At 43.9% G+C, this 16,658-nt stretch overlaps 2 protein-coding genes across 2 annotated transcripts in view; one reads left to right on the top strand and one right to left on the bottom strand.

Moving 5' to 3' along the window:
* KYAT3 (kynurenine aminotransferase 3) overlaps window positions 1–16,658 on the top strand; it is a 341,165-nt gene that overhangs the window by 244,288 nt on the left and 80,219 nt on the right. The window lies entirely within an intron of this gene.
* Window positions 7–16,658, bottom strand: part of LRRC8C (leucine rich repeat containing 8 VRAC subunit C) — a 39,289-nt gene continuing 22,637 nt past the window's right edge. The window contains exons 2-3 of the mRNA XM_083444885.1: window positions 11,781–11,922; window positions 7–6,649 (exon numbers count right to left, since the gene is read on the bottom strand). Of these exons, the coding sequence (XP_083301011.1) occupies window positions 4,379–6,649; window positions 11,781–11,918 (2,409 nt within the window). The 5' untranslated portion in view covers window positions 11,919–11,922 and the 3' untranslated portion in view covers window positions 7–4,378. The remainder of the gene's footprint in view (window positions 6,650–11,780; window positions 11,923–16,658) is intronic.

Below are 16,658 nucleotides of genomic sequence, written 5' to 3'. Positions count from 1 at the left end.
GATGACCATGATTTGCTGTAATGTTTTATGTGGTTGACTATGGGCAGATATACGTTTGTAATATATGAAGCAAAATGACGGAATACATATGGCATTTCTCTGTTGACATAACTTCCTGACCTTGGAAAGAATTAGGAAAATGGCTTTTTCTTAGCAAGAACTTTTCAAATATATCCCGATAACATGATTTTGCACATGATTTGCACAAACACCAAAAGAGTAAATATAAATAAGAAGTTGAACATTCATTTACCTGAGCTTGTTTCATGACATCACACGACAATATATTTTTTATTTAAAAAAAAAATCCCCAATAATTTTAAACAATTATAAAACATTAAAAACTAGCGCTAACAGGAGCATCTGCAACTTCTGTTTAGAAAAAGAATGTGCTGTAAAATACATGCAAGACACTGTTAACCATAATAAATGCTTTCAATACATGAGAAAGAGGCCTTTTAAAGAAAGCTCACTCCTTAAATCATTTGTTTTGAAGAAAGTCCAGAGAAGTTAATGGAAGTTCTCCAAAGTCAGTGACTAGAGAACTGTAGTCTGGACCAAATGCTTTCACTGACTGCAGCAGTTTTGGGGACTGGTTCACACAACTGCAAGACCAAGAATCTAGGTTATATCCAAAACCAGCCCCACTCAGAGTTGGCCCATTGAAGTTAATGAAAATGCCTACACTGAGCAGGACAAGTATTGGCTACAAACCACTGTCTGTACAATGAACACATGCATTTACCTCCCAGCATGTGAAGAACATGGCAGGCCCAAACCTCAAAACAAAACACTAATGAAAACGTCATAGAAATTGTGGTTATTCCAATGTCCCTCCATGTAGGGGTTGCACGTGGGTGCAATTGAAATTATTCAACCCCCATTGCAAACTGGGTTTATTATCAAGGTTTACAGACTTTGCAATAAGCAAATCAAACGAAAGTGGAAATAGCTCAACACAATGGACGCTTCAAGTGGTTCCCCCAAATTTAGTTGAAAACGCAACTTATACTGGCTTCTCCAGTCTGACACCTGCAATGGGGGTTAAATAATTTCAATTGCAACTCTCTCTCTGTGTGTGTGTGTGCGTTTATCCAACTAGAGTTTGTGTGAACCAGCCCTTATTCACAGGTAGACACAGTGCACATTACCTACATCACAAACACTGGTGCAACTTGTATTTCTTCTGGTTAAGAAACAGTCATACATTCAAAGCACTCTTGTGTCACTTGCAGTGTTAGAAACTGAGATATGAAAGCTAGGAGCTAAATGGCACCTTAAACCGAGGTTGTGGGCGCAACAACGGAATGTCCAGGCGCGCTTTTTTTATAACAAAGATACAAGACTGAAAATGAATGAACAGTGGCTAAAATATTATGTTCATTTCCCACACGGTCTAGTCCTTCCCCTGCCCACCCCCCTAATATTCTTAAGAGGGTCTCTTCTCCGGTCATCAGAGAGGGGCTGGAAGTGGGGAGGCAGAAAGGGGTCCTCCTTTCCTTCCACTCTGCAGTTTTCATTGGAAATCTTAGGAGCAGCACTGCGCCCAGAGCTCAGAAACTGCTGGCACTAATGAAATTCCTGGTTGCATAATCTGCCTAGAACAATGTGAACACTGGTTACTTGAACAGTCATGGCATCCCCCAAAGAATTCTGGGAATGATGGTTTGTTAAGGAGGGCTATAGTTCCCAGGATTCTCTGGGGGAAGCCATGACAGTTCAAGTGGTATAAGAGTGTTGTGTTTGTATGGTGCGGATGTGAATATAAACAGCACCTTTCAGCTTTACCACTGCTAGATTTTATTGGTGATATACAGCCATTGGAAGCCAGCCCTTGCGGTGCGAGCAAACCACAGTTTGGGGCCACAGCCTCTTCCCCCAATGCTCCCAGCCTTACCATAGTCTCAGTTTTCTAATCTACAGCAGGTGACTACAGAAAGTCACTGGTGGAGCAGGCACATTAAAGGGGCTTACATTTATTAGTAGCAACAGTGCTTTGGTTTACATTAGATTTGTACTTTTAGAAATGAATGCTTTCTTCCTCACAATCTGCTGAACCTCAGAACCGTAAAGCGTGCGGTGTTTTGCTTCAACCTCTGACTTGCTTACAGATAAGGATGAAATGAGTTGAATGAAAATCAAAGAGAAGGGGAAAGTTGGCTGGATCAGAGCCTCATCCTAAAATAACCTTGCTGGGTTGGGCAACAGTGATTGTGTATTACGGATAATTGTTCTTATACTTATTTAAAAATGGGCCTCCAGTTTTATGATCTGATTGATAGCTAACTTCAACAAAAAAACACACATTGAATCTTGCATACTCCACTCACCCACCCCTCTATAATGCCAATAAAGTTTAAGCAGAAATACCAGATTTTCTCTGTAGCATGACATCTTTTGGGGAAAGTGAGTTCTGCTGAGTTTAGTGGTTTCCTCCCAGGCCAACATGAATACAATCACAACTTTCATTTGGATGAGTTTTCTAACGAGGGCATTTCTAGCCAGGCATTGCCTCACAGTTTGACGGGTAATGTCATAATAATCAATTTATGTCTCTGCCTCCTTTCTATGGTAGGCAGTTCACAATAACACCATCATTCCCTCTCCTCAGGGACCCCTAGATACTGTTGTTCCATGAAAGGAGTGAGGGAAATCTCTAATACAATTCTCAACATCTCCACTAACAATAATTTGCTGGATTCTTTGAGGGGTAAGCCACAACAATTAAGTGGCTATCAATTTGACATCTATATTCTATGGAGTACATCTGTCCTTAGAGGATTGCAAACAGCATTCACGACAGGAAATTCACAAGCGTTCTTCGGCTGATTCACTGGCTACACGCTTGTGACTTGCAAAGATCTTCGGATGTACATTGGGGAGAACCAACACTTAAGGAAAAAAAGTTAGGGTGGGAGAGAAAATTTACACAGTACAGTGGAACCTTGGTTGTCAAATGAAATCTTTTCTGGAAGACTGTTTGCCTTCCAAAACATTCAACAGCAAAGGGCTGCTGGCAACTTTAATTGAGAAACACGCCTCGGAATCCGTTCAACTTCTGAGACACGTTCAAAAACAGAAGCAATTACTTCTGGGTTTTCGGTGTTCAGCTTCCAAAACGCTCGGCTTCCGAGAAGCTCGAAAACCGAAGTTCCACTATACACAGTACAACCTTTCATTGGAACACAACCTCTAGCAGAGGGTTCTGACCATGGCTGAAAATCCCGAAGATGGAAAAGGTGACTCAAAGATTTGGCACCACTACAGAGAGCGGAATCCTAGCCAAAAGCATTATTTTAATAAATTAGAATCTTCAAGGGAACAAGGCTCCTGTTTGCCAGCCATGGCAGCACAGGTTCGATCCACAACCACAAAACAGGATTGACTTACTTTATTGTCAAAATGAAGCCTCTGGAACAGGGAATGACAGTTACCCACAACTAGGATAAAAAAGAAGAAGAAAGAGGGTACTTGGTGCCCTAAGAGATGGGGAACCTGTGATCCTCTAGATGATGCTTGGCTCCAAACTCCCATCAATCCCGGACAACATAGTCATCAGTCAGGGATGATGAGAGATGTCGTACAACCACACCTGGAGGGCAACAGGTTCCCCAGCCTTGGATAAGCTGGTACACAAAACTGAATCAAATGGCTTAGAGTTGCTATGGCAACTGTACATTCATCTACTTTCATATAGGTAACCTGCATTCAATGCCTTGGAACATACTGACCGTATTTCTGGAGAGTGCCCCCCCCCCATTTTTTAAGGCAGACAAGCAACTTGATTTCACTCATACAAAATAAGAACTACACAGACCCATTTGTATCAAGGCAAAATAAAAATTTGAACAGTTACAAACACCGTTGGGTGAGGAAAACCAAGTAAAATTTTTTTATATAAAATATATATATATACATATACAACCTAGTCCAAAAATGTCCATACAAAGGGACCACTAAAATAATAAAAAATAGACTTTAAAGGCATATTCAGGCTAGCTCGTGATGTACAAGGCATTTGACAGAGACGAGTTGCTGTAAAACAGGGGTGAAAAACCTGTGGCCCTCCAGATGTTGCTGAACCACAAAATCCATCATTCCTGGGCCACTTGCCATGCTGACTGGGCATGTTGGGAGTTGGAGTCCAAAGGGTCTATAAGGCTGTTGTAGCCTGGGCATCATTTTGTAAAGCACATTCAAGTGGGGTTGGAGACCCCAGACTACGTGGTTTTAAGGCCCTTCCAGACATGCTTTTTGTTGTGCATTCATAACGATTTGTGCCCATGCTAGCTAAGGCTGATGGGAGTTGGACTCCTGTAACATCTGGAGGGCTAAAGGTTTCCCCACCGCTGCTGTTAAAGATCTAAGAGGGTTGAGCTTATTCTGCCTTCATCTGCTCCCTGACATCTAAGGGCAAGGTTTCAAACAAGGTGTCTTCGACCACCAGGCCGCTCCTTTTCAGTGCTCTGCATTCACCAAGTTCATGGGGGAGAAATTCCAGGTGATTTCCTTTGATGTCCAAGTAGGTCAGCAATACCAGATTCCCAATTTTAGGTGAGAGAACGGACAAGTTGTTCTTCCCAATCTTCAGCGTCTTGAGTTTTTTGCAGAAGTAGAGCTCGTCCGGCACACTCTCCACTTTGTTGCAAGTGATTGAGAAATACTGTAAACTTTGCAGCACCCCAATTTCCGGGGGAATGAACCGGATGTCATTGTAAGACAAGTCTAAGTATCTTATTTTGTTGCAGAGGAAGAGGTGGGATGGGAGGACCTCTATCTTGTTGTGGCTGAAAGAAAGACGTTCCAGACTGGAGAGCTTCTTTATGTGCTCAGGGATGTAGGTTATACTGTTGTGCCACAGCTTGAGGACGATGAGTTTCCTAAGGTGTTGAAAGCTAACAATTTCCTCTATTGATTTGAGGTTGTTTTCCTTCAGGTCTAATTCCTGGAGGCTGGCAAGACTGAACACAGCGTGAGGAATGCGCTCCAAGTCGCAGTGCACCAACTCTAGTTCCGTCAAGTTGACCATTTTCTTCAAGTTGTTGAGCATCACCAGCTTAGTGCCGTCGTTGTGGATGCACATTTTCAGAAGGTGACTCGAAACATCAACCACGGACTGTGGGATTTTGGACAGGTTGCTTTTAATGTACAGAACTTTCAGGTTCTTGAGTTCCCGAAAGGACTCCAAAGTTATATTTTTAGAAATGTCATGGCACAAAGAACCAATCAAGTTCAACTCTTCCAAATTTCTGAGGCCATACATCCAAGGTGGCAGCTCTCGGAAGTCATCAAATTTGACATTCAAGACTTTCAGATTTTCTTTCAGGAACGCCAGGGCTGCACTGTGGATCTTTGCTGAACATTGGTATATTGAGAGCTCCTGGAGATTATCCAACTGCACAATGGTGGCTGGTATCATGACGTTGTTAATTATTTCGAATTTCAGTGCTTGAACCTCTGTTATTTCAAAAACAGTGTCGGGAAGTCCGGACAGCATAAAGAGCTGTAGTTCTAAACGGTTGTGGGCATTCATCTGCAGTCTTTGCCTCAGCTTCTCCGCAGTCCACTCATTGTTCAAATTAAGCTGTTTCAGTTTGTTTTCGCTGACCTCGGAAAGGAACACAGCAAACCTCTTGGAATAAAGTGGGTCATATTGGTCTATCATGTGTAGCATAAACGCAAAGTCATTGCGGACATCTGGGATGTCGTCGATGCCAGTCTCTTGCCGGACATACTCAAAAGAGTATTCTTTGAGTGAGCGGTAAAATAGCCAATACAAAGTGTAGAGGCATGTAAATCCATAGATGCTTACAAAGCACAAATAGCAGAAGGAAAGCTTAGAAAAGAGATGCGCCATCGTATGGTTGCAAGAAAAGTTCTTATAACCGGTCATGTCCTGGATGTCAACATCGCAGTCTACGGTGAACTGAACCTTTGAAACAAGGGCGCTGTTGTAGGCAATGATGATAAGAAATTTAATCACCTTCAGCACCGTTTGACGAACATACATCGCGTAGAGCAGGTCCCCTTCTTCAACATGAAGCCGGAACTTCTTCACTTTCTCAAACAACGCTTTGGCCTGTTCTCCTTCCTTTTTATCCAGAGCTCCCGGGGTCCCTTTATCCACAATGAACTTCTCAGGTATGGATCTCAGAGACTGAGCCTGGACCAAAGTCCCCTCTGCGCTAGGCTGGACTGTGTTTGACCTGCTGATGTTGTTCTTCCTGTTGTCCTTCTCTTCCGAGTCTTCTCCAGAGACCTCCGACAAAGCCCTCGTGGTCCAAGGAGAGTCAAAGCACTTCCCCAGGATGGAGATGAAATGTTCGATTTTGGAACTCGACCCGGGGAATTTGAACCAGAAGTTGCTACACAGCATGAACACCAGAGTGTGGATGAGGACAAGGTAAGGGAAATATTTTGCGTACCAGTGCAGGGCACGCTCATAGCACATTTGGTTGATGAAGCTGTACTGCTGGAGGTCCAAGTCAGTCTTGAGGCCCTTCATTTCAACAGTAGCAGGAGGTGTGGATGGCTTGGGTGGAAGAAACGGAGTCGTGTCTGAGTCTAGATTTGACGCATTGGGAAGGTGAGAATTGGTCTGCTGAGGCTGCACCCTTTTTGGAAGGCATATGATCTTATCCTGCATAACCTGCAATGCACACAAACAAAAAAAAGTTATTTTAAAAACTGTACCATTTTTCTTTAAAGTAAAAGCACACAATCTGCTTGATCTCAAAGAATAAGGGAATGGTCTACACCATACATTTATGGCCTGTGGTGCTATCATAATATTTTGACCAATGACATGTCCCTTACTTGTTGGTACTACAATCAAGCAGCCGTGGGAATGAACACAGAAACTCACAGTACTGTGCTTCTTTAGATTGCACATTTACAAATAATATATTTTCAGTCTGCTCCCCCTCAAGATTTTTGTAGCAGATTTAGAGGATCCCCACTTCTTTCAGGTTATATGAGAGCCAGAGTGGCGCTGTGGTCAAGAGTAGTGTTTCTCATGTTGTTGGACTACAACTCCCATCATCCCCAGCTGGCAGGACCAGTGGTCAGGGATGATGGGGGTTGTAGTCCAACAACAGCCAGGGACCCATGCTTGAGAAACACTGGGTTACAGTGGTGCACTAAGACCTGGGAGGTTGTGGTTCTGGTCCCCACTCAGCCATGAAGCTCACAGGGTGACCATGGACCAGTCACTGTCTCTCAGCCTAACCTACTTCATAGAGTGGTTGTGAGGGTAAAATGGAGAGGGGGAGGACCATATACCTGAGCTGCTTGGAGGTCTGGTGGGAGATAAATGCATCAAATAAATAAATCAGAACCCAAAGCCACCCTGGCTGGCACTGATGGAATCACAAAATAGTAGAGTTGGAAGAGACCACAAGGATCATCTACTTCAATCCCCGGCAACACAGAAATTTTTTTGCCCAACATGGGCCTGGAACTCACAGCCCTGAGATTAAGAGTCTCATGCTCTACCAACTGAGCTATCCAGGAAGCTGTAGTCCAAAACAAAGGGAGGGCCCCAGGTTGGAGTGGGCTGCTTTAAGTCAAACAGCTATTAGGAACTGCTACAATCTACCACCTCTCAGTGGTGTAACATGAGGGGCCCCACAGGGGTGATTGCCCCAGGTGCGAACTTGTTAGGGGGTGCAAAATGTCAACCCCCGGTGCTGCCTCAATACATGCTCTTCTGTTGCTTGGCTCCGTTGAAAATGCAAACCAGAAAGTGACAACAGAATGCCTCTTCTTTTCTTATCTCTGCGGCTGTGATCTCCTGGGTGATGCTGATGCTGTTAGGCAGTTGAATGCAATGCGTACTCTATCCATTTCCCTCCCATTCCCACACCCTCCGCCCAGCCCCGGGAGCTGGCAACCCATGTTATGCCACTGCCACTACTGCGCTGCTGTTCTGTCCACTGCCACACAGAGTGGATGCTCACAGCCCTTTCAAGGCGAATATGCGCAAGACAGATGAGAAGGCTTTACCAAGGAAGAAGTCCACACATGTGGAGAAGCATCTACTTCCCTTCAGAACACAGTGGAGAAATGACTCATCGCATCAGTGCTTATATACGACCACAGTTCTGCGGATGACAAATTTCTTTTTCCATCCCCAGTACAATTAGTCTGGCGCTGTTTCCGAGGACGGCGCAACCCGAAAATGCAGCTGTAATGTACCATTACGGAGTGCTCAAGGCTCCTTGGGTGCTTTCAACTGTCATGTGTCTGACAGGGAACCAGACACCTCGCAGGATTCTACCCTCTAAATTAAATATTTAGCACTGTTATCAATAACAGTGACACTGCAGATGATGGATTGGTCTCGGCTACTGGCATTACTTGAGCGATCACAGATTCATGCCAGGAGGGAAAAATCCTCATTGGCTTCGGTTGAAGGCACAGCTTGCTATCTAGAAAGAGCATTTATAAAATAGCAATAGGCAGGAATGCAAATATTTGCATTCTCACATGCCATTTCCCGGAGCTGCGCTCGCTTTGCACATTCTGAGTGTGCTTATTTCAGCAAAAAAAGGAGAACTGGCTGGTGGCTTCTATAGCCAAACAAGATCCATTTTCAGTATATTCATGCAATAGTTTAAGGATATGGTAGTGCAAAAAGAAGGAACTGCCAGAGCCAAGAAAGAGGCAGGCAGCCACGCCACGAGGTCAAAATGGGCAACCTGAACACAGCTCAGTTTGTTCCTGAGGGCAGATGCGCAATGTACATTTAAAGCACATTCGGTGCACATTTACAGCGCATAGCTTCCCCCAAAGAAACTGGGAACTGTAGTTTGTTGAGATTGCTGGGAATTGCAGTGCTGTGAGGGTGAAACCACCATTCCCATGATTTTTTTTGGAGGGGACAACATATTAGCACATTAGTCATGTGCTAATATTTACGGGACCGCCTCTCCTGGTATACCCCGCAGAGGACCTTAAGGTCCATGAATAACCATCGTTTAGAGGTCCCGGGCCCTAAGGAAGTCAGACTATCCACCAGGACCAGGGCCTTTTCAGTGATGGCTCCAACCTGGTGGAATGCTCTGTCCCATGAGACTAGGGCCCTTCAGGATTTAACCTCCTTCTGTGGGCCCTGTAAGACAGAGCTATTCCGCCTGGCCTTTAATTTGAATTCAGCCTGATCTTTGATTTCCTTTCTCTTCCCTCCCCCTCCCCTTTTATGAAGATTACCCGCTCTGGGATCCCACAGCTAATTCTCCCCTGGCCTCTTCGCTGGCCCAAGTAGGACCAATTCAGCCAGCTAGCCCTGGTGATTATCTAATGCTTATTTCCCCTAAATTGATTTCTGAATTTTGAATTTTATTGTTATTCATGTTTTTATACTGTATTTTATGGTGCTTTTACAATTAAGTGTTTTAAATTTGTTGTTAGCCGCCCTGAGCCCAGTTTTTGAACCGGGAAGGGTGTGGTATAGATAAAAAAATTATTATTATTATTATTATTATTGCTAATATTAAGCATTTAATTAACTGTAAGATAACCACAGGCACTACAGGGCTGGATCCAGACTTAGTAATACAGTGGTACCTCGGGTTAAGTACTTAATTCGTTCTGGAGGCCCATTCTTAACCTGAAACTGTTCTTAACCTGAAGCACCACTTTAGCCAATGGGGCCTCCTGCTTCCACCGCGCCACCGGAACACGATTTCTGTTCTCATCCTGAAGCAAAGTTCTTAACCTGAAGCACTATTTCTGGGTTAACGGAGTCTGTAACCTGAAGCGTATGTAACCTGAAGCATATGTAACCTGAGGTACCACTGTACTTACCGGTATATCAGATCAGACCCATTGAAATCACTGGCTTTTGAGTCCCCTTCTGCACTACACATTTAAAGCAGCTTCATACCACTTTAAAAATGGCTCCCCCCACCATTATCCTTTAACTGTAGTTTGTTAAGGGTCAATGGCCATCAGTCATGGATGCTTTAGCTGCGATTCCTGCATTGCAGGGGGTTGGCCTAGATGACCATTGAGTCCCTTCCAACTCTAAGGTTTTAAGTTGTTAGGAGAGCCCTATTACCCTCACAGAGCTTCAATTACCAGAGTGGTTTAACAGCCAGTCACTCTTCCCAAGGAACCCTGGGAATTGTAGCTCTTTGAGGGGCAATAGGGGTCTAACAACTCTCAGGATCAATAAAAACTACAGTTCCCAAGATTCTTTGGAAGAAGCAATGACTGCTGAAGGTGGTATGATGGGCGGTGCAGATGGGACCTGGCTAACTTGAAATCCCATTTAACTGGGATTAAGCCTTTTTTAAATTCAATAGGACTTCTCTGAGCAGACCTGGTTAGGATTGTGCTGTCCGTGTGGATCCAACCCAGAAAAGACCGAGAGATGGAAAAAGAAATATAAACCTCAACCTGTTGCCCCCAAGGGGAATGGATTGGTTTTGTAATGCCTAATAGGTACAGTTTTGCTGGTTCAAGGGGGGCTTCCTCATAATTCTAGTCCAACAGAATGTTACAAAACTTTTGACACTGTTGTAGAGACCACCCTAAACAAGTCCGGACAATCTGATGTTGTTTAAACTTTCAGCTAAACCTTGTGGAATTAATATGAGTTATTAGTTAACAGCCAAGCCATTAAGACTTTCCGTTATTTTGCCTTTCGGGAACATTTATTAATTAGGGGGCATTAAATAAAACAAACACTTCCATGTCATCTCTAAGCAGAACCAAGGGAGAAAAATAAGACCAGACATTGCCAAATGGTGGGAAGAAGAGGGAGAGAGCCAGAAATGGGTGCTGCTTTTCCCTTCAAAGAATTCAAGCTATTTAAGAAAGTATCACACACAAAAGGGGAGGGAGGGGAGGATAAACTTGGTTTTGCCAAGCAAGAAAATGGATCAGGCTCAAAGCTTCTTAATTGTTTGCGTTTTGACTTGATGGGGAAATGACAAATTCTGAGGTTTCATTTTGCAACTTTCAGGTGCACTTTGAAAACTTTTAAGTGGAGTGAATTTTAGCAGCAGGGAGCCAAAAGAACTGTGGGCAGGTTTGTTTTAAAAGAATGTCCATGTGGATTCTGTTCATTGATTAGATTCTAACCTATAAGCACTTTTTTTAAAAAATGGAAAGGGTTCCATTTAGTAGTTTCTCTCCTGTATTATTTAACGAAGGATTAGTAGTACAGTCATACCTTGGAAGTTGAACGGAATCCATTCGACTTTCAAAACATTCAGAAATCAAGGTGCGGCTTCCAATTGGCTGCAGGAAGCTCCTGCAGCCAATCGGAAGCTGCAGAAGCTCTGTCAGATGTTCTGGTTCCAAAGAACGTTCACAAACCAGAACACTCACTTCCGGGTTTGCGGTGTTCGGTAGCCAAAACGTTTGAGTCGCAAGGTGTTTGTCAACCAAGGTACGACTGTAGTAGTAGGAGTAGTGGTAGTAGTAGTAATAATAATAATAATAATAATAATAATAAATTCTATTTATACCCCGCCCTTCCCAGCTGAAGCTGGGCTCAGGGCGGCTAACAACAATCAAAATAATCCAACATTCTAAAAACCTTTCATTATAAAAATTAATTAAAATCAAATTGATGGCAACCATTAAGCAAAATTCTGTGCAGATTGCCAGAGGAGGGGGTCAGGCTGCTACTACTACTAGTAGTAGTAATAATAATAATGATGATAGAAATTGTGACTATCTGTCTTCCACTCTGACCAACTCTGCTAGCACTTGGGAATAGTTTTCCAGCCCTACCTTGGCAGAATCAGATTGCATTCCTGTTTGTTTACCTGCAGCGTGCAACCAAAGACGCCAATCATCAGCATGGCAACGGAAAGGTAGTCTGTAAAGACATCCCACCACGGCTTCAGCACCCGGAAGGCTGGCTGCTGCTCAGAGAACTGGCGGAATTCAGTGATAGGAATCATCGTCCTGAAAGACAGCGAAGGGAGGCGGGGTGAAATGGTTAGGGTGCTTCTTATTCTCCTTACTTCATTCCACGTTACTTAAAAAGTGAAAAGACCCGTTTTCCTCCTCTGTTCAAGGAGATCACAGAAATTCGCACTGATGTGACGGCCTGGCCCATGAAACCTAGAAGCAGGTGTTGCTAAGTCATCAAATCAGGAGGTCCTTGGTAGCATCAGCTCTTCCCAAGTCTCTCCACTGAACTTCCCAAGGAAGTGGTTGGTTTCCCAGGCTGGCTCTCTGATTTGTTGAGAACCTCACAAGGCAACTCAGTGCCCCAGATGTTGCTGGAATACAGCTCCCCTCATTCCTGACCAAGGCAGGCTGATAGGAGTTGAAGTTCAACGCTGACCACCCTTGTTATAAGTGAGTGCATCAAATGTTCTTTCCATGCTTGGAAATTCTGTTGGGGTCTTAAGAGTTATCAGGCCAGGGCTTCCCAAGTCTGACCTGTCCTAATAGGAAAATTGCTCCTTAGAATTCAAAACCTTGCTTTCCAGACCTGTCTGAATGGGACCTGCCTCATTCTAAAATGGGCTGGTTATGGACCCCAGCTACTCAACCTACCTGTCAGTCCCAGCTGAGGAGACTCCTGTCTGTCTTTTCCAGAAGCTCTTGGGGGAGTGGATGTTTTTCATGCAAGAGTTCCCAGATTCCGTATCTGCTATCTCCAGTTACAACTGGGAAAATCTCTCATCAAAACCCCTGGAGAGCTTATGCCAGCCAGGGTAGACAACTTTGATCTAGATGAGCCAACTATCTGACTCAGAATAAGGCAACTTCACATCTACTGCTCACTTGTGGCTTCTTCCCAAGCCATTATGGTAGTGCCTAAATCCAGTAGCCCTGAGGAACGTACATATAAATTACCGTATTTTTCGCTCTATAAGACGCACCAGACCACAAGACACATCTAGTTTTTGGAGAAGGAAAACAAGAAAAAAAATATTCTGAATTTCAGAAGCCAGAACAGCATGAGGGATCGCTGCGCAGTGAAAGCAGCAATCCCTCTTGCTGTTCTGGCTTCTGGGATAGCTGCCCAGCCTGCATTCGCTCCATAAGATGCACACAAATTTCCCCTTACTTTTTAGGAGGGAAAAAGTGAGTCTTATAGAGCAAAAAATACGGTAGCTCCAGTCTGGTACTATGCCCTAGAAAAGCAGAGCATTGGTCACTGCCCTTCCAAGGCCTCAACAGGTTTTTTTGGGGGGGTGGGGGTGGACACCTTGTATCACATCATCAGTAGCATAAGTAGGATGCTAAATGAATATTACAGAGATCTGCACTCAGCTTACGTACAAAGCATTTTTTTAAGCTGCAAAATTGCATTCCTTTGCTTGTGGAATTCAACTGGGTTACGAATACCTCTTATGTTCATATTCACAATTTCAAAAGTCTCTGATATCAGAGGATGATTCCAGGACTAGTGTTGAAATCCAAACTCTGGACACCATTAGAAGCAATGTGGGGAGGATTCCCCCCCCCTTCTGTTTCACAAGCTCATTAGCAAAAATGAATGGATGCCAATTGCAAATACAGCATGCAGGCAAGAACGGCAGGTTTCAGTTTCTAGCTTTGCTTGCTAAGCAAGGCTAAAGCGAACATTAGATCACTCTCTAGGAGGGCATCAGAAAAATTCCTGAAGCAAAGTGCCCAGATAAGCATGGGGGGAGGGGACCCAGTTCAACATTTTTCTGAAAATCCCCATTGCAGAACATTAGCCGGTCAAGGACATCACTTGAAAATGCAGATGCACCAGAAGCTATTATCATGTGCAAAAATCTGTGCTTGAATTGAAAGGTCACAACTGCCCACCTGCACTGCAATTCCACTGGAGAGGGAAACGAACTGCCAGACACAGCAGAAAAAGCCGTCCAACCTTTTCTCAAAGGACAACAATCCTATTCCATGCTATCGTTCAAAAGACCACGAAGTGAACTGCACAGAAAATGGAGGGTGATTTATTTCTCCCCCTCCCCTCTTATTTTTGCTTTCCTCTTTGAAGAATGGTTTGGTAAAGCTCTGCCAAAAGTTACGGGAAAGCACGAGGTCTCTGGCTTCTGCAGTTCCTGTACTCCCCTGGGAGAACAGAATCAATTCATTAGAGGATTCAGCAGCACAGGCTACACAAACTGAAATATACTCAGAGTCGCAAGGTGATTTCATGCTCTTTATTCAGCTCATAGTGGTGAGGAGGAATGAATCAAAGTCCCCTCAAAGTATCTGCTTTATATACATTATTTACACAATGGGCTGCACATGATTGGCTAATTCCAGAATTCTACTGTAAGCCAATCAGGTTGTGGATTCACTTATATCTGGAGCATGATTGGGTGGTTCCTGCCAACCAATCATACTGCTGCATTGTTCTAGGACCAATCAGACTGCTGCATTCTGAATCCTATTGTTCTAGGACCAATCAGACTGCTGCAATTTGGATCCTATTGTTCTAGGACCAATCAGACTGCTGCAGTTTGGATCCTATTCAACTCAGTACATAACACAAACCTACCCGTATTTTTCGCTCTATAACACGCACCCGACCATAACACGCACATAGTTTTTAGAGGAGGAAAATCCGTAGGCATGCCCTCCATAGGCATTCCCTCCATAACATGCACAGACATTTCCCCTTACTTTTTAGGAGGAAAAAAGTGAGTGTTATGGTGCAAAAAATACGGTAATTGCTCTCTGCACTTCTGTCTCTGCACCGTCTCTGTGACTCTACGGGTACCTTTGCTGCACTGTATCTGTTCTCAGAACTGTGGTCTGGGTCTGTGTGAACTGGGCCAGGGAATATGGGGGTGGATGGTCCAAGACTCTTGTTTTCAGATCTGTTCCAACCCTATGATTCCACGACACCCCATTTGGATTTCTGAAAATCTCTACTTACTCTCAATTTCTTTTCCATAAACAAGTTACTCCTTGCTAAGGGTGGTGTTTCAAACCAAGCAAACAGGGTCTTTCAAAGCCCCTTTCAAATTGTTGTTTCCATATCATGGAATCAATAATTTTGGGGGGAGCCTAAATCAACTTTCTGTTTGATAACAGGAAGTCTAGAGCTAGGACCTCCCCCACCAGATACTACGAGAGCTTCAGCAAGATAAGAGTTGTTCTCCCCTGAATGAATCGGGGTCCTCAGATTCTCAGCTTTCTTTAAAAAGAGAAAGTACATTTCCAGCATTTGTAGGACTTGAGACACGAGGCAAAATGTACAAGAATTTGGCTTGTTAGAAGTTATTTGTTTATTTATTTAAATATGTGCGTACAACTGTGTCACAACAACAGCAATTTATCAAAGCGGCTGACAGCAATAAAACCATACAGTAAGGCCATAAAAGAGTTAAAAACAGACATCAATTAACGGTTGTGGAAGGAAGTGTCCTTAATTGCCTGCACCTGCCCGGCAAAATGTGAAAGTTTCCAGCAGGCATTTAAAAGTTGGCACAGAAGTTGCCTGCTGAAACTCTGTTGGCAGAGTATTCTATAGGACTGAGTTGACGACACCAAAGACTCTGCTTCTCGTTGTTGTCAAACGAGCCTCACCAACTCAGAGAATGACCAATGACACATCTGCAGAAGATCTCAGTGATCGAGCTGGGATTTAAGGATTCAGGACATCCCTGAGGTACCCTGGTCCTAAGTTGTGCAGGGACACATTGTTCAGGCCTGCAGGAAGACACGATCCAGCGATGCAGACGTCAGAGACTTCTACATACGCATGAACTTTGGTGATGCCTCCTTGCTGACTCCCCTACACAAAGAGAGATCAATGCTCTCCCCCACTGGGCAAACAGAAGCACCAGCAAACCCAACATTTCCTAAACAAATTAAGGGGAAATAAGATAATGAGCTTGAGGCAGGGAATTGGGAGGGAAGCAATTTAGCTGCAGATTCTAAAATGGTCTCTTTGAATTCTGTGTTTTTCTAATTAGCTTTCATCAGTGGAAATAAAGAAAAGCTGTCCAGACAGCAAGGAAGTATTAAGTATTTTTGCCTTTGGAGATGCAAGTACACGTCAGACTTCAGGAGGTCCATATGGCCTGCATTCCTGGATAAGAAGAAAATTCATTCATTCATCTTCTGCCCACTGGCATCCTAAGGGAACAGCTCTTGGGTGAGTCTTCAGCACGAAAACAGGCTTGGTTGCAGAATTGTTCTCAGAAGAGAGACAGGCAAGGGATGAGGATGGTAGCCAGATCAAAATAAAACAAAATCCGGGGGTTTTGAAGCTTGGGCTACAAGCTTATACACATCTAATTTGTTTGAAGAAGTAGCTGCAAGGTTAGTATTTTCCCCAAAGTATTTTGGCACCGCGCTGATAACCTGCAAATGATCTGCAAAGCCATCACCTCTTAAGGGTCTGGCCCAATGCCCAAAATGACTTCAGGACGGCGCTTTGGGAACAGATCCTGGCTCGGTGAAGCAAGTGGAAATTTTCTGGTCTTGAACTAGATGGGCAGAGGATCAAGAACCCAAAATTATGACTCTACACAATATGGTACAAAGAAGGCACAATTAAGGTCTGTGTCTCACAAGTAGCAGATGAGGTGATAGGCTTGTCTAGACTGTACTACTTCAGATCAGAGCTGGAGGCTTCAATTATAGCAGGAATGGGAAGCATGCAGACCTCCAGATTTTGTGGTACCCTCAGCCCTCATCATCCCTGACCATTGGCCATGCTGGCTAGGGCTGATGGGTGT

The sequence above is a fragment of the Podarcis tiliguerta genome (genome assembly GCF_965153285.1).
Source record: "Podarcis tiliguerta genome assembly, chromosome: 6".
NCBI classification, from domain to species: Eukaryota; Metazoa; Chordata; class Lepidosauria; order Squamata; family Lacertidae; genus Podarcis; species Podarcis tiliguerta.
Note: the sequence above shows the minus strand (reverse complement) of the source record. Positions and strands in the feature narration are given on the sequence as shown.